The 17,833-nt window shown below is 44.7% G+C and overlaps 2 protein-coding genes across 2 annotated transcripts; both read right to left on the minus strand.

Annotated features, from left to right (window-relative positions):
* Positions 1 to 201: 201 nt before the first annotated feature.
* On the minus strand, positions 202 to 5,270 carry LOC306788029 (insulin receptor substrate 1-B; the record flags this gene model as incomplete). The annotated part of the gene is made up of 2 exons (XM_079283358.1): positions 202 to 3,368; positions 4,922 to 5,270. The coding sequence occupies 2 exons, from the start codon at positions 5,268 to 5,270 to the stop codon at positions 202 to 204; spliced, it is 3,516 nt and encodes a 1,171-aa protein (XP_079139484.1).
* Positions 5,271 to 10,572: 5,302 nt separating this feature from the next.
* gucy2d (guanylate cyclase 2D, retinal) lies at positions 10,573 to 15,764 on the minus strand (the record flags this gene model as incomplete). The annotated part of the gene is given in 15 exon segments (XM_079283359.1): positions 10,573 to 10,657; positions 10,761 to 10,843; positions 10,936 to 11,030; positions 12,549 to 12,698; positions 12,794 to 12,877; positions 12,880 to 12,949; positions 13,040 to 13,216; positions 13,366 to 13,440; positions 13,531 to 13,650; positions 13,777 to 13,885; positions 13,972 to 14,056; positions 14,163 to 14,351; positions 14,354 to 14,534; positions 14,662 to 14,963; positions 15,101 to 15,764. Coding segments are annotated over 15 exon segments (2,469 nt in total).
* Between the last annotated feature and the right edge of the window lie 2,069 nt (positions 15,765 to 17,833).

Here is a 17,833-nt window from a genome sequence, read left to right on the forward strand (position 1 = left end):
TGTAACAAGTGTTGTTCAGTTACCAATTACCTGATTGTCTACAACAGAACAAATGAAGGTGCCAATGCAGACACTGCGACCTTATACAAGCTGTCATGAACTGTAATATCATCTAAGAATGTACAGAGCCTCAGCTGTAGAATATCTGAGCATCTTATGAACACATAATCTCACATTGTACAAAAGAATGTAATAGATATTTTAAGATGAGATGGGTTTGCAGTCCAAGTCATACTTACCGTGACCATCTTTCCTGCTGTTCTGGTGTGCTCTCAGTTCTTCTGACTTATAGAAATCAATACTGGCATACGTGTTGAGGCCGGAGACAGCACCGCTGCCCACGGCGCTCCCTCCGATGCTGTAGGCGGCAGAGGCGCGCTCCACTCCGGCTTGAGGGTTCTCCTTAATGGCCAGGTCAAGGTCAATATAGTTAAGGCCTGGTTCAGCAGATGAGGTGGCGGCTTGTGGCGGAGGTGTTGCAGATAAACTAGCCGCCTGCCTGTTCTCCCACAGTGAGCAATCCAAACCATGCCGATGGCTCGCCGCCTGGCTGCCCTCCGGGAAGATGGAGGTAGAAGAGGGCGGGTGGCGTGGGTGGGAGGGAGGTGAGCTAAATGTCTCTGAACGGTGGCTCTGCCGTCCCTGCGAGTCACCTCGGGCCAATTTGCCGCTCCGCTCGGGAGACTGGTAGGACTTGACTGGGGAGAAACCCGAGCCTGTCTCCCGCTCCATGGATGAGGGTTGACCAGGGTGGATGGCAGGTCTTGCTGAAATGCTGGGATCTGAACCTTTGCTGTCCGTGAATGGAGTAGGGGCGTCTGTTGGCATTGCTGCCATCTTTACTTTTGCTCTGTACCCGGCATTGCCCTCCGCTGCCGGAAGAGAGGACGTGCTGTGTTCACGCCGGGCCTTGGGGGCAACAGCTGGTGGGCCCTGTAGGGTGCTGAATGTGGATCTAACAGGAGTCAGGGGCGTCGAGGACTTCCCTAAATCCATGCTGACGTATTCGGCGGAGGTGGACAACGGAGCGGAGAAGCTGCGAGGAAGGATAGCCGGATTATCGTGGCAGAGGAGGGGTTGGTTCAAAGGCCGGAGGGTTCCATGGATCACAGGTTGTCTGCGTTCAGAACCTGAACGTCTTCCTCTGCTATACTTATTCTCCTCCTTGTACACAATACTGACATACTCACCGACATTTTGTGACACGGATGGCAGCAGATTCTCCTTCACCCTGGGAAGGGTATTTGCTTTAATAATGTCTGAAGACATGCTGAGGGGACGACCCCTCCTCTGTTGCTTTGGGCTCTTACTACTTGATCCACGTTTTTGATGATGGCGCCCATCTTTTGTGCACGTTCCCACAAACTTGTACTCTGCTCCAGTCCTCACTAAACTCAATCCTCTCCCTGCCGATATGGACTTGTCTTCCAGGCTCTCACTGCTGGCTGAGCTGGAGGAGAAGGAAGAGGAAGACATGGAGAGTTGACAGCCTCCTGCAGAGCCCGCTGCAATTTTGTTTCTCTTGCTGTAACCCACTCCCCCTCCCCTTCCAGCACTGTCGTGCCCACTGCTGTCCTTATTTCCCTCCCCTTTGCTTAAGTCCTCCTCAAAGCGAGAATAGAGAGTATGTTGATACGCTCTTGGCAGGGAGAAGTAGGAATTGAACATTTTTGGTTGCAGTTGGTGCTGTTCGGGGTGGGAAGGCGGTGTGCTGCAGGCAGAGCGGCTGCAGTCAGGTGAGATGTTCATGTAGTCACTGGCAGCCCGGCTCTCCATGCTGGCCCTGCTGTCCCACATGCCGTGCAGGTCCGTGGAGCTGCTGCTGTTGGGAGACATGACCATGTAGCCCTCTGTGCTGGGCTGGCGGATGTGCTGCGGGGGGGACACACTGTTGTTGGGGGTCATGGACATATACTCATCATCAGGTTTAGCCCTGGCGTCAGACATACCTATGGAGAGAGAGAGTGAAACGGGAGAAGTGACTCCCGGCAACATTGACATATAGCCGCTATCCACAGCTGCTCCACCTTCCACTTCTCGCCTGCTTTTGTCAGCCCTCTTGCCTCTTTTTTTCCCTCCTGCGTCAAGCTGCCCACCCCCAGCCGCCAAACCCCCTGAGCCAGCCCTCTCTCGATTAGCACTCTGCGACATGATGGCGTATTCTTCATCGTCTTCATCATCTTCATCTTTTCTACGTGGGATCAGTCGTTCATGGGGTGCCAAAGGCAGAGAAGCCCTTTTACTTAATAGTCTACGTTCCGCCTCAGACTCCCTACTGGACGAGCTGCGCAAAATACGTCGGCCTTTTGAGCGATGATGGGAACCGAGCAGGCCCTCTCGCTGTCCCATCACTATATAGCTGGAGGAGCCTTCCCCATGTACGTGATGTCCGGACAGACTGGGTACGAGCAGAGAGTGTTCCCCAGGACTGGAGCCATATTCATCTGAGGAGCCGTAGTCGCTCGGGGAACCTGAAATAGAAACTCTCTGAGAGACTCGAGGGTAGGAGCAGATCGTCATTCCTCCTACTGCTGCCCCGACTAGGCCACACTCTGAGCCATGGCCGGAGCTGGAGGACAGACTCGGTGCAGGAGAGGGAGCAGGATTAGGCGTGTACCGCGCAAGGCTGAGGGTAATCTTAGCAGGAGTTGGGGCCCTGGTGGGCTTGGGCCTCAGTGTCGGCGTAGTTGAGCAGGAACCGTTAAGACTTGGGCTGGAGCTGGCCCATGTCCCTTTGGCACTTGCTCCGCCCTCCTCCGACCAGGCCCCGATGCTGGCAGTCCGTGCCCTCGGGAATCCGTGGCGTGATGTAGGCGAAGTGCTCGTGCTGCTGCCTCCCGTTCCAGGGGTCTCTGTGCGGGCTCGTCTGGATAAGCCCACCTGGCTCGGTGGCAGATTTGGATGATGCCGACGGCTCGGGACGCTGATGGGGTTTGAAGCGGTACCACCCCCACACGACGTCCCCACAGACTGAGATTTACTGCGCTGACGGAACTCCTCACTCAGGGCCTTCATGGCCTCCAGCAGGGTCTCGTGCATGTTCTGAGCCACCACAGAGTCATCCACCTGCATCCAGAACTCTCCAGGGCCGGTAATCGCGGAGCGGCCCACCTCAATGAAGAAAAAATTCTCTGAATGGCCACACCTGCGAACATTCATCAGCTGCAACACCACGGATGCCACATCAGAGTTGAGCTTGACAAAGTTGACTGTCTTGTCAGTGAGGCACAGCCGGTAGATGCCCACTAAGTTCCTGGCATGCCCAAGACCTTTAGGCCAAACCTTGACCTGCCACACTTCCTTGACAGTTGGAACAGGAGACGGAGAGCTACACTCTCCACTACTGCCATGGTCTTCAGGAGTTTTACCTATGAATACAATGAAGAATCAATAAATGAACAATTAAATAGTTTCATGACTAAACATATCACATATACATACATTAATAAACACCCTACATTTACATATAACCTGTTTGAATATTGATCAAAGCCAAAATGACAAACCAGTGAAGGTGACACTAATAAGTAATATCGACCATTGCTAAACTTCTATACATGCATGAATCTCTACTGTGTCCCAGCTTCTGCCAAGCAACAGTGCTGCAGCCAATTCATCACCATCACTTTTAAGCTACAGCTCTATAATCAATTAAGTCTTAGGAGGAATAGAATACATCTACCGAAAGCAGCATTCTCAATTGTGAAATTATGCATCATATTTCAGTTCAATGCCAATCACATTTCAAATTATAACATTATAATCTGGTCTTTTTTTTTTCTCTTGCCACACAGTCACTGCTATATTCACTGAACATCTGACAACTGTAGTCGTTTTCTCCCATCCTCAAGAGAAATGTAAAATCTATTAGAGATGATCCCCACTGGAATCACCGTAACATGATGTATTGATGTGTTTCAATCTCCATTTGTGCACATTATGGAGAGGGACATAAATTAGGAACAGTGTTTTATGGTGGCTGTCCCTGAGACATAATCTCAACAAAATGGGGGTCTGTAGCTGCTCAGTGTCTCTATCCAAGGTTCCACAACGTGTGAGAAAAAAATGAAAGCTGGGCATGCCCATCAGTCTCAGCTCACTGAAAGGCAAAAAAAAAGATAACAGGGAGGGAGGGTGGATCATGTTCTCAGCTCCAGCATATAAGGATAACAACGTAAACACGAGGATAACCAACAGAAACACATTTCCCAGTGAGAGCGCACTGACGATGCCATCTCCTCCCGACCAGCAGCACCGTGTAACACGAATGTAGGTTCGGCGAACGGCAGTCAGAGCTGTGCAGAAAAACAACAACACAGGCTCCAGCGGAGTGCACCACGATAGGCTACTACTATGTGATGCATCCCTTGGATGGTTGCTATATGCCCACTGCGCCATGCAAAAACACACCGTCCAATGTAACGGGCTGCATTTCAGACAGAAAAAAGGGCGAGCATCTCAATATTGTTACATATAGGCGCTATTTAAAACACCAAATTGCGTTTTGCTGACAGAAAATGATCCGCAGCTTTATTTTGCTGACAGAAAATGATCCGCAGCTTCTAGGTGTATTAAAAACCAACGCTCATTGAGATGTGTGCAGCACAAACACGGCACATGCCGCCCATCGCGTGTTGGTCTACCCCCGTTCAGTCGGATCCACCTGCCTCATGGTTGAAAACACGCCGTCCAAATTGCTGAACTTAAGACTGATTTATTCAAATTAAATTGCTAAACTACAGCTGCAGCAAAAAATAAATAAATACATATAAAAACAATTCCGAGCCTGTGATATGCAATGAACAACCAGGAATGGTCGAGCCAAACATGTGCATGGAGAACAAACAGCCGATATGAGCCAGGATGGGCCCGATGCAGAAACAGACAGCAGAGATCACATCACACTTGTTTCATATCTTACAGTTGCCCTGGAGGTCCAGCATTGCTTGGTACCACTCATCTTGGACCTCCTCGCTGTCCGCAGCGATGGCAAAGCTCTCGCTGCGGGTGTAAAGCACTATCATGTGCTTGTTCTTGGAATCTGCCCGCTTGTTGATGTTGAAGCAAGTCTCCAGGCTCAGGACTTTTTTGGGCACGGGTGATTTACTGCGGAATTTCTTCTCGTTCTCGTAATACTCAAGTCGAGCAGGACCATGCTCCGAGGCCGCCCTCAGCACGAAGAACCGCCGGTGCATTGATTTATGCTTGCGGAGATAGCCGCTTTTCTGCACGTCTTCATAGTTCTGCGGCTCGGCTGCTTGGTTCTCCATGGCCAAGACACGGTGATAAATATATGTTAGCAGGCAATAAGCTCAGGGGGAAAAAACCCGAAGTCCATGTGTACACCTCATTAATCCATTGCAGCTATAGCCGACGTCCCTCGTCCTCCCCGCGTCCACATGTAAGTGTCCAGCATGTGTGCGAAGGCTCAGGATGGGAGAATCAGCCAAACCATGTTTTGGATCTGGTATCATACTGTGAACCCAGCAGCCGCAGGAGGCTCCGCGCACCGAGCGTGCACAGCGTCCACCGCTGCTCGTCCTGCAGCCCAACCCAGTCCTGCACGATCGAGTCCAACCACGGTGCAGTTCGTCTCCTCCACCTGTCTGAGGTTGCCCAGATTCAGTCGATACCCACCACCATCAAGCTAAGGGGGGGGCATAAAGAAAAACTTCCGATGAAGATTTTCAAAATAAAACCACTGTCGAACTGATTAAGGCCTTTCTACCCATCTGCTTATCCATTCTCATTCTATCTATTTTCATCACTTATACTCTAGTCAGGGTCAAAATGGCATGTAGGACAAGCACACCACAGCGCAGGCATACCCCCCCCCCCCTCATTGCTACAGTATATTTGTGAGTACTGCGCTTGTCCAGTGTCTCCCTGAGTGGTCAGCATCTGTGCAGTGTAACACCTTTTTTGTCCCTTTATTTACAAGCGAATGTGCAAAAAGAGAAGAAAACAGTTATGATAATAAAAGCATGCTACTATCAACAAAATATATACATACAACCATGTCTGGACTGGTACAAATCATACACATTACTGCAGCATTACCATATAGTTGGCTTTTCTTTTGTCGTCACATGAAAACAGCGCAAGCGGGTCGTCTACCTACATGAACTGGTATTTCAGAGTAAAAGCTGATAGCGCCTTCTTATTAAACCACATTAAAGGTAATGATTCAGTAACTCACATGCTGAGTATGCTGTTTTTTTTTTGGTTTTTTTTGTGACCACAACCCAGTGTGCTTTAATTGTGAAAGCCAACCTGCTGTGTTTCCGGTCACCGCCTGGCTCTCTCTGGTTGACTTGACTCAGCTTCTGCTCGACTGGCACCTCCAAGCCGTTGCCAGTCGAATGGCATGGGGGGGGCTTCAGCACTGCTGGGGTGCGCAGAGGAACACGGTATCCAGCGAAAAAACACTTCGTTTATGATCACGTTGACGATGGGACAGTTCATGTCGTTTAATTCAGCATTTAGGAAGATTTTAGCCCACTGACTGCCCACTGTGCAAAGTCAGGAGGAAAACAGGTGAAGAACACGCTGTTCGAGAGGTCAGGGCGTGTCATGCAGCTATGGGCCTCATAGGTACAGTTGGATGTCATGCTGACTGTAAGTGCAAAGGCCTGTGTGCATCATTTACAGGGAAACAATGTAAGGGCGTATTATTATCTAGAGTATTATCTAGTTATTATTTAGGAATATTATCGTGATACAAAATTGTATGATGTTTTATTGAATAACATGGCTTCATCTGTGTTCAATGAGTTGATTCTTTTTCAGTTTAATTTAAGATAAATCTGAAATCAGTGTAAAGACAGTTCAACAACCACTTGGGCAGCTGCAAACTGACCATCAGTTGCAAGCCATTATTGGCTGATGATGACATGCAGTTTAGCAGCAATCCAATTAAATCTGTGATAATAATCACAGATTTAATTAAATTAAATACAGTTAATAAAGTCTCATAATACATAGAGTTGATTGCCCTATTGTTATATGGTTCGGTGCACCAAAGGCAATAAAAGGACCAATATGGCAAAGCCAGTGTTCAAACAATATGGTGGTGGTTATCTTTTGTGGACTCAGGTTTTATGATTTTTTACAAGGTGAGCCATACAAACAGACAGACAGAGTATTAGCAGAATAATAATGCCACACGCTTATAATTAATAAAAAATAATTTATGCCCTAAGCAAACAACATGCTAAACAACATAGGCCTTTCGAATGAAAGTCTCTCATACTGTCCATGGTTGAATCCCAGGGGTGTGGTTGCACCACCAACGTGCCAAAAAAGGTTTGGCATAGCAACCTGTGATCAAATTGTCCTCAGAGCAACCCCCGTTAGTAGCAGAAACAAGAATTGCTTTTGAGCCGACATCTTCCTCAGGGCACTGCTATCACCAGCAGTGCAGACAGGATCGGCATGATTTGGACATAACATTTGAATCATTTCGTAGATCAAAATATTATGTTATGGTCTTCGGTACTAGCTCACACATAGGACATTTGGCATTTAAAGAATCTTTTTAAGGAAATCTCTGGACCTAAAGCAGGAAATATACTCTGACACTGAAAACTATGAATAACGCTTTCTATGTCTAAATCTAGTAAATTGTTGGCCGAAGTTACTGTAAGTTGGTGCAACTTCAGTTCCGTGGAGGTTGTGTGTCAGCAGGAAATCCATTAAATAAACATGCACAAGATTTATCAACATTTGCAATGTTCAGGAGGAAATTCGGACTCAAACACTCAAGAGGGTTTGTCTACGATGTGCAGTGTGTTGCACAGAAGTTGCATTATGTAAAGCCATCCTTACATTTTCATTGGATTGTTCCAGTACAAAATAAAACAGTGTTAAACCAACCGAAAACTTGTTCGCATCACTGTAATTAGCTTGGCCATTTACGGTGAAATGTTGATGTAAGACTCCCATTGAGTTACTCTTCTTCACAATTAAGTGGCGTTTTAAAGTTGCTGATACTTTAAGTAGGTCACCACTTGTTTCAAAGTCCTTTGCCCATTTGCAACACCGCTATTTCAAAGTTTAAAGCTTGTTTTAAGTAAAAAGTATGAGTTGACCGTTAACATGCACCAACTTGGAAATATCAAGCTAAAAATTGCTTATCTGTCATTTATAGTGTGATTTACAGGCCTTTATTCAACTTGTGACTTATGGGTCCACTTGTTTTGGATCATAGTTGAATACCGTCAGGGCACCATTTGGGAAAATAGCCTCAACACACATACGACGACACAATCTTCCCTAAAATCATCATTTATTTACAGAGACACATTGAGAACACCTCCATTCAGTTTTGATGAGATCAATCTATTTGGCAAGTTGATTAGAAATCTAGCAAACGTAGGTCCTATGTCAATAGAATAACTCATCAAAGGAATATTCAGACAGCTTTTTTTAATTTTTGAAGAGCCAGTGATAAACACTTAATGGTGTGAAAGACTACACCACGAGCAACCTGATAATCAAGTCATCACATGTCCATTTTTTGTCGATTTTTGAAGGGAGTCAGCAAGTTAAGGAAAAAATGTCTGCAGAAAAGAAATCACATCCCGACATTGCTTCAATATCAGTGCTGCAGCAGACAATTAGCCAGCCAACAGAGAGTGTGTGAAGAATGTCGTCGCTCGCTTCTTGAATGCACTGTGATTAAATCCTTGTTCTTTGGTAATGTCCTTTTGTGTCAGGGGTTTAGGGAACCCAAGCAGAAATAAAAACTCCACTAAAAAGTCCCTAACCCTGCAGGACACCATCACAAACTAACTATGTACAAATTTACAGTATGTACACATCCCCGAGCCAAACAGAAATGACTCAGAGGACTATGTCCTCCCCGTTTTATGAGTATGCTTTCCCCCACATGTTCTGTAAAAATCCCCTGGGGTTGGGCACGGGAGCGACTTAGTGAACATTTGTTCTCATAGGACCTTCAGATGCAGTCGCTGTGTGGGGTCCCGGAGAGCCCAAAGAGAAAATAATGGGCGAAAAACTCAGACGCTGCCCGACATATTCCGCTAGAAGTACAATACATGAGAAATACATGAGAAATACATGAGAAAGCTCAATCTGCTGAAGCACATTATTGGAGATAAGAATTTCAGCCGACTGACTCAGACATTCTGCATATCAGTCCAGAGCAGAAATACTGTGCGTGACAGAAATCAGGTCTCCCCATTGCTGTCCTATTAGGACCCGGTTAAACACACAGCTGTACAGTACACTCAGCCATGCAGCGTGTTTCAGTAATAGGCTATTTTAGGGGAAGCAATCGTGAAAACGCATTGTCGTTAGTGAGCAATAGATTGGGTCTTGTTTCATGTTGTGTACATCTTCTATGATTTGGTAGAAAATGTCAGCAAAGCAATACACACATTGCTAATGAACAATACATACTGTATGTATAGTATCATGACGATATTAGTTAGAGGAACATATCTTTAGAAACAATGTTTTGTGGGTCACTTATGCATTTTTCTGAAAATGATCCGTCATTAAATGTTGGATTTTATTCATTATTTCAAGCTTTGCAGATGTTTTGGCCCCAATGTCATTTCCAGTATGTATCTTTATAATTAACAAGTAATCTAATCTAAAATTTAGAGCACATCCTTATCTTTGATACACCTAATTGAATTGACGAGTTAGTCAAACATGTCTATTGCAGTAAGGGGACAAAATGTTAGGTGACAATATCACAAAGATGTTGTGATTTGTTTTTTCCATCTATATCCATCAAATATTAAATAAACAAACCAGATCATTTGTTTGACACATTTGAACAATTTTTGGATTCTGAGGTTTCATTCATCAAATGTGTGAATAATCAGAGTAATGCTGCCACCAAAGCAAAATCAGAGCCACCCTCGAGCGGAGCTCTCAACCTGTCTGATCTATCCGGTGCTCTCCAGCTTAAATTACTGTGAAAATGTTTCAATTCAGAGTTGTTGCAAAAGGCTAATGCTTTGAAAGTGAGTGTTCTATTTCACCCGAGATGAATAGTCAGACAGTAATAGCTTCCACCCCCGGGATGCTCATGATAAAATATCTCCAATATCTCCACAGAGCACAAAGATAAGTACAAATACGGAAAACCGTACAAGTACAAATACATCCAGTACTTGAAGTACTGGAAGTACAGTATTACACATGATACTGTAAACGACTCATCCATCACAATCCCTTCTTGCTGTCCTCTGAACCAATGCTAATTTGGGATCGGTAATTCAACCTTGGTATGCATATCATGCTGTATGTATACTCTGTTTTTAGTTGAACACATACAAGGACAGTTGCTTTTTCTACAATAAAGATTATTTCAGTTTAGAAATGATTTCCAAAGAGTGTGAAATCCCTTGTGACTGGTGCTTGACTTCATTTTGAGCGTATAGCACAAATTATAGTCGATTGTGGTTGTTGCATGTTCAACTTTTCCTCCACACATCTCGCAGTCTATTTCTTTCACTGAAAAACAATGTTGATCTCGAAAGCATTACTTTTCATTCTGGAACATCAGTAAATAAAAAATTAATTAAAAAAACCAGCCTAGCCCATCTTCTTCTGTCGATCCAGGAATTTCTGTCGTCTGTCCGGAGGTATCTCCTCTAAAGCGATACCATGATTGGCTGCCCTATAATAGGAAATACAGCTTTTCATGCACAGAGACTGGAATGCAGTGTAAAGATGAAATCAGGCAAATCACATGAATGCATAATGTGGAGGAGCTCTCTTACCCTGTCAGGTCTGGAGGAATAGGCAGAGGCTTGGTGAAATCCTCTCTTCCTACCAACCAACATGTGTTCTCAATCCCTTTTCCCTAAAAATAAACAACCGTCAGAATTCATGAGCTGTTATTACGATGCCGGTGTTACTGTGGGTACATTATGAGCGCGTGTCTAGTCATTTGACCTTTAACTCTGTCATGCCTCTGTGCTCAATTTTGTATCCCAGCTTCAACTCATTCAGAACATCGACCGTTCTTCTGTTGACATGGATTCTGTAAGCTATGATGGAAATGACAGAAACACACTGAAAGGGCTTTAATATCAGTTGAACATGTACAATCTCTGTTGTCTTTGGAACTTTAAGGTTTAAAATGATAATATCTGAGACGTGTATAGAGTCAGGCTGTCGTTTTGGTATTAAACCAGCTGGTGGCAGCAGACTACCCATCAATACCTTGCTGCTGATGGCGTAGATTCCTAATAGTTATTTTAGCAGTGGTGGAAGAAGTCTTCAGATCGTTTACTTCAGTAAAAATCCACACTGTGAAAATAATCCACTACAAGTTACAGCTCTGCCTTCAAATCCGTACTGAAGTAAAAGTATTAAACAATTATCAGCAAGATTTACTTACATTATCAAAAGTAAAAGTACTTATTGTCGAGTAAAATGTTACTTGTCAGTATTATATATGATGTTTATTGGATTAATATTACTGCTGCCTTAATGTGTATGTTGCATTTTACTGTTGTAGATGTTTCAGGTTGTGTTCATTTGTTGTGTGTCATGTTTGTAGTGTCGCTGTCCTGTAAGAAACATGCTTCTCTGTAACGTAAACTCTTAATGAGCTCAGAAAAAGAGCCCTGCTTTCAGCTTTGTGACGATGCATTTTCCAGCTGACCCAAGAGGGTATTTATGTAGTTTATTTATCTGAAGATGTAGAAGAAATGTCTCAACACATAAAGAAACAAGTCATCCTTCAGCTCATCAGAAAAATTCATTTTTCAAAATCATCGGTAAGAACCAGTACAAACTAGTAACTAAAGCTTTTAGACAAAAAAGTACAATATTTGCGTCAGAGATGAAGTGGAGTAGAACTATAAATCTGCATAAAATGGAAATACTCAGATTTGTACCCAAGTACAGTACTTGAGTACTGAGTTTCATACATAGTAAATTAGACTTCTACTGATCAGTTCAAAAGGTGAATAGTTTCATGTATTACAGTACGATCATCTGGGAGCGCTATCAAATGGAAGAGTTTCTGAGTGTACTCAGCAGCTAATACGTAAGTGCATTGTTAATTTATTCAGCATGCAGAATGTAGCGGAGTCAGACTTGGTCACTGATGTTGATGTTTACACCGAAACATCAAATTGGCCTCTAATTCTGCTGATAGTCTTAAAGGATTACCAAGGACTGCTAACTTAAAGCCCTGTTTAGGCTCAGGCAGCATGCACACAAACTACATACTGTATGTACTCTCAACCACGATAGAACTTTTAAAAAAAAATAAAAAAGAAGAAAAGATGTAAGAGACACTCACGCAACCCTGTGGACTCCATTCGAGATGCCGTGTTGACAGTGACAAGTTTTGATTTATTTCATGCCATATTCCTCATTACACGTGCATGTGGCTCTTAAAGTAGGTGGGGAACATAAAAGACAGGATTTCAAATAGAACCTGTACAAAACTATTCAAAATCTTCATCGATCTTTTGTACATGGCCTTCTACTACTACGTCACAGTTTATTTTCACGTATCCATCCTTTGGGGTTACTAATGCCATATCACTCACCCTTGGGCGGCATGTCCAGCATGCAGTAAGGTGCAGAGCGGGAGATGACCTCCTGCCCGATGATGGAGAAGCTGTAGACATCCCCAGCGAAGGTGCCCCTCCTCCTTTGACTGGTGCTTCTCAGCAGCTCAGGAGCCGTCCAAAGCAGATCTTTACAAAGATTGCACAAAGTAATAAATAAACAAAAAGGATTGACAGGTACGAGCTTGGTCACTAAATGAATCAGCGAATGCACATGAACTCACTTTCTGGCTTTTCCTCATTCGTGTCAATGCCTTGGGCAATCAAAATTTCATTGAACCCATAGTCTGTCACCTTCAATACAAAGCGCCGTCTACCACACAGTTACGGGATTTGAGCCGTCCGTGGACGATGTCACGATTGTGCAGGTACTTCATTCCCTGATGACAGTTTGAGATAAACGTCTGAGCGGTGAGGCAACATGACAAGATGGGAAATGAAAGGCATGTTGGTCATTTTGTCTCTCTCACCAGAATCAGATCCATTAACAGGGAAGACTTGAACATCCAGTCAAGACGCACTTCCTCATTGTTGAGCAGATTCTCCAAGCTGCCCCTGGTGCAGTGTTCGGTCACAACTGCAAGGATCCCAGAGTCGCAGAACAGTCCCAGGAACAGATTGAGGTTCTCGTGCCTCATGTCTCGGAGCTGATTGGAAGACAATGGAAACATCAAGACACAAGTCACTCAGTTTGATGCGTTTTGTTGTGGCCAGGGACCAGACCAGTCTGTATTTGGGGTTTCCTGGCAACAATGGAAAGTCAGTAATTTGGATAATGACACATACATTCACGAACCTTGACAAAGACAAACTCAGTGTTGCTGTTGACACCTGATACAGGTCCACATTTCTTCAACCAAACCCAGTCACCCTGGGACAAACACAAAAAGACAGACTTTGTGAAACCAAAAACCAACCAAAAGGATAAATCTGAGTTTATTGACCGTGTCAGTCGCCTCACCTCAAACACTGCAACATTGGTGTGGTCTGGTGTGGACGCCAAGTAGCTGCGACCGGACACCGAGTGATGAGGTGTCTTAAGATCGAGCTGGCTTTTCAGGATACTTTCATCATTGATCTTCTGCTCACACACACAGTTGAAGTACATACTCATTTACAGGCAAACAACTGCCATACGTCACATACTTGCAAAGCAGAGAGAAGCAAAATACAGACAGTATAGACGGAGATTCAGCAAGGAACTGACCCGTTTGCTGAGTTGAGTGTTGATGAAGACCAGGTCGTCCAGTGTCAGCACTACCTTTGTTGATCCACCGTTACTACCTCCAAAGCTGAACCCAATCCTGCCACTTCTCCTGGACAAAAGAAAAACAATCAGTCTTTTTGAAAGATCACACAAGACCGGATGAGATATGATTCTCTGATACTCTGCTGTACATACTTGAGACTAATAAAGAAGTTAGCTCCACATCCAATGATTGCAATGAACACAAGGAGAAGAAAGAAGAAAGTGACTGTGTCCAGGCCTTTGGGAAGAGAAGAGAAACACAAAGACAGTTTGAATGCACTGAATTATTCAGTAGTGCACCAGCTTATATTTATTTTCTGCGATGACACTACTAGTGCCCTCACCTCCAGTGCAGGCAAAGTATGGGCTAAACCAGCAGCCGGAGTCTGTGTAGGGCGTGCTGCCCGCAAAATGGATGGAACGGCCGAGGTATTTCAAGCTCCCGACTCCTCCATATGTATGAGCGGCATCCAGAACATGGGTGGAGTAGAGATAGTGGCCAATGCCGCTGTAGTCCAGCACTACATGCGAGCTTGCATGCCTTCCCCTTCCTTGCCAGCCTTCAAGTGCTGATTAAAGCCTTCAAATTCAAAGCCGCCCTTGCTGTCACCCAGCATCGGACCGGTTACCCAGTGGCCTCCATTGGCGCGGGCCTGCTCAGCAGCCATAGCTGTGTAGTAGATCATGTTGTAGATGGTGCCAAAGAATGGAGAAACCTTACAGAGGAGACAGTAATGTGATGATTTTGAGTCAATTCAAATGTTTGTATCAGTGGCTTTGAGTATCCTCTTCTCTATTCTTCATTTACCATTACTATACACACAAGTATCACACAAATCTCACCTGTTCTGGTGGGGTGCTGCTGCGGATTTCATAGCTGTCCTGACCGTCTTTGAAAGCCTCATAGAAATTGCTTTTGCCAGAGTCCACAGTGATGGTGAGGACTCCGTCAAAAGCTTTGCGCAGCTTGGTGTCATTGCCAAGCATATAGTAGGGTGCGTCGTTGTAGGGTAGTGAGTAGAGGAGGGTGTCGTAGGGGATAAACACGTAGCCACGGTCGATCATACGCATGAACAAGGCTGTTGTCAGAAGCTCGTACTGGGCTTGCCCACCAATCAGGACAGAGGGCATGCACATAATCACCACTGTGAAGAGAAGAGGGATTAAAAACGGATTCATTTGCATGATTCATGTGGACTAAAACAGCGTGAAAGACGTTTTAATGTTGTTACATTCATGTTTTTTTGTTCTTATTTCAGTCATCTTCACATATAAAGCTCACCTCTGACCCGGTCTGCTTCCCGCACTTTTGTCAGCGCTCTCCGAGGCCCATCCTTGTCCGACTCCATGGTCACCACAGGGTTGACAGGCAGGCCAAGGGCCCTCAGTGACGAGGCCAGCTCATGTCCCGTGGCTTCCCACAAATCGGTCGCCTCTGAGATTATGGAAACATGGGCCCAACCAAAGTACCGCAAAACCCAGAAAAGTACACGGGAGGACAGCGGCAGCGGCCGCAGGAAGTTGGAATACATCCCTAATTTATTCATGTTGGGTTTGAGGCAAGCCCAGGAAAGAATCCCAACATCCCACTCTTTTGCATACAAAGCGGCGGAGGAGCAGTAGCCTGGGTTGGCAGGGCCCAGAAATGCAGCACCATAACCTTCCAGCTCAGCAAAGCGAGCCAGGGCCCGGGATGACTTGCAGTCCTCATTGACCAGCGTGTAGTCATACCAGTAGCCTTTGTTGAGGTAGGGGTCCTTGTTTATGCGAGCAGTGGCGAGGCGGGCTGCCAAGTCAGGAAGTGCTTTGGCGTATAAGGGGTCACACGTCCAGGGTCCAACCAGGACCATCTTAAAAGTGGTCGCCCAGGCCTGACAGGGCAGTATTGAGAGTATGAGCAACGGCACAAGGAGCCAGTTCCCACACCGGCTCCTGGAGCGTTGCATGGAGGATGATGGCAACTGTGGTTTTGATGATGAAGCTGCTAATGATTTGAACACACTAAATCCACTGCAACTGTTTGCAGGCCTCTAGTCCAAAACTGGACAGGCGACGAGACAACCCCAAGTCATGACTGCCTCCGGGGAATAAGGGAGAAAAAAGGTGCAATTAGAAAATGTGTTGCTCAACAATTTAGTGTGATCTGCTCTCGCTCGTTAGGTTCTGTGACACAAACAAGGATACCGCAGGGCTTAAACAGTCTTGTACTGACATGATCCCTGACCTGAATTTGCAATTGTGGAGCAGTTTGTGCCACAGAATGTGATGTTGAATTGTGTCAGCATCCATCTGTCTCACTGAGCATGAGCCCACATTGCCAGTGCTGTTCCTTGAAGAATGAATGGCTTGTGTGGCAAGCTGGTAAGCTCTGCTGGGCCCATGGAGTTTATCAAATGAAGTGCCAGGTAATGTGGAGCTAAATCTGGCCTTGGTGTCTTCATTTAGTCTTGGCATCTCTTCTCCCTTCAATAGTCAATCTCTTGAGATGTTCTCAGACATTGATTTCTGGATTATTCTCTCCTCGGATTGTTAAAACCAGCATTTAAATCTGTACCAGCAGACTTCATTCTGTGTTCAGAAACACTTAAGAATGGCTGCTGATGTAAAAAGAAGGGACATTGACAGCTGAGCAAAAGGCCTGACCAGCCTGCCAGTGGTGAGGGGAACGTCAGTGGCAGCTAGTGCTAAAATTCAGAGCATTGCTTCTGAGGTTAAAGGAAGTTGAGCTTGAAAGAAATAAAGAAGTTCCACCAAGATAATGCTGGTTCATAAAGAGAATTTAAAAAACTTAAAGCGCACAGTTTAAAATACTGAAAGAATTTCCCTTGAGTGAAACAACACTGGATGACAAAAATGCTAATCTTGTGCTTGTTGTGTTGTGTATATATTATAGTCTGACTGATACTGGATATTTTCAGGCCAACATCGAAATCTGAGAATATAATGGTGAGTGGGGTTTTTTCCAACATAAAATATGGCATAAACAAACATCTTGTTATTGATTCCTTTGATTAAATAAAGAAAATTAAGAATTGTGACAATAATATACACTAAGTGGAACATTTTACACCTAAAAGATGAACTTGTCAGTTCTCTCTGATAGACAAACTATAAAAGACTACCCCTGTTTCTAAATGATCTCAAACTCAGTTTGACATTTCTGTCCTGCAATCGCTTGTTCTTTATCAGCCGAGAAAATATTGATATGTCTCCTATAATCGGCCCATTTATCAGCCTGGCTGATTTATCTCTCCAGCTCTAGTTTATATGTGCTTGAATCTTAAATGAGGCCAGATCGATGTTCAATCTTACATATAAACCACCTGTAGCCGTCAGTGGTTCAAAAATGACATTTTAAACGCCAAAAATACTGGCTGATTTGAGTCTTAGCCTTCAAGCAACAGGCCTTCTAAAGTGACTAATACGGTCATTGGCTTATCAGTTCATAATAGGTTCAGAGTAGCACTGACATATATGCTACCATTGTTCTAAAGTGATGCTGAGAATAAGAAATAGGTGATATTATGTGAACACATCATTTCATGAATAGTGGTATTTTCTTTAGTCTTTATGAAGGGAGTGAACAAGCCTTGGCGTTCCAACAGTCTCACCTTTGCCGGAGTAGCTCTGCCGCAAAGAGATTCGAACTAGGCTACAATGACACTTGATAGTGGTAAATCAATGACAATAGAATTCAATGAAACAGATGTAATAAGAGACAGCGCTGACCTGGAGCAGTTTCACTACATACTGTAGGAGCCATATCGATGTTGGAGCAGTTGAATAGCACCATCCAAACTCCAGGTGGATTAAGTATACGGGAGCATACAGCAGGAACAGTGATCGTTGTCCTTTCACTGGGAAACAATATCATAGGTAATCCAAAGAGAGTGGAAAGTAAAACATAAAAAAATGAATTTTCTCCTCTTGTATCCAAGTTCCTTAAAGACAATACTGAAAATGGAAAATCTCCACATTTCCAGTTGCTTTAGCTCTTGATGACCCCGTTTTGGAC

The sequence above is a fragment of the Melanostigma gelatinosum genome, assembly GCF_949748355.1.
Source record: "Melanostigma gelatinosum genome assembly, chromosome: 14".
NCBI lineage: Eukaryota > Metazoa > Chordata > Actinopteri > Perciformes > Zoarcidae > Melanostigma > Melanostigma gelatinosum.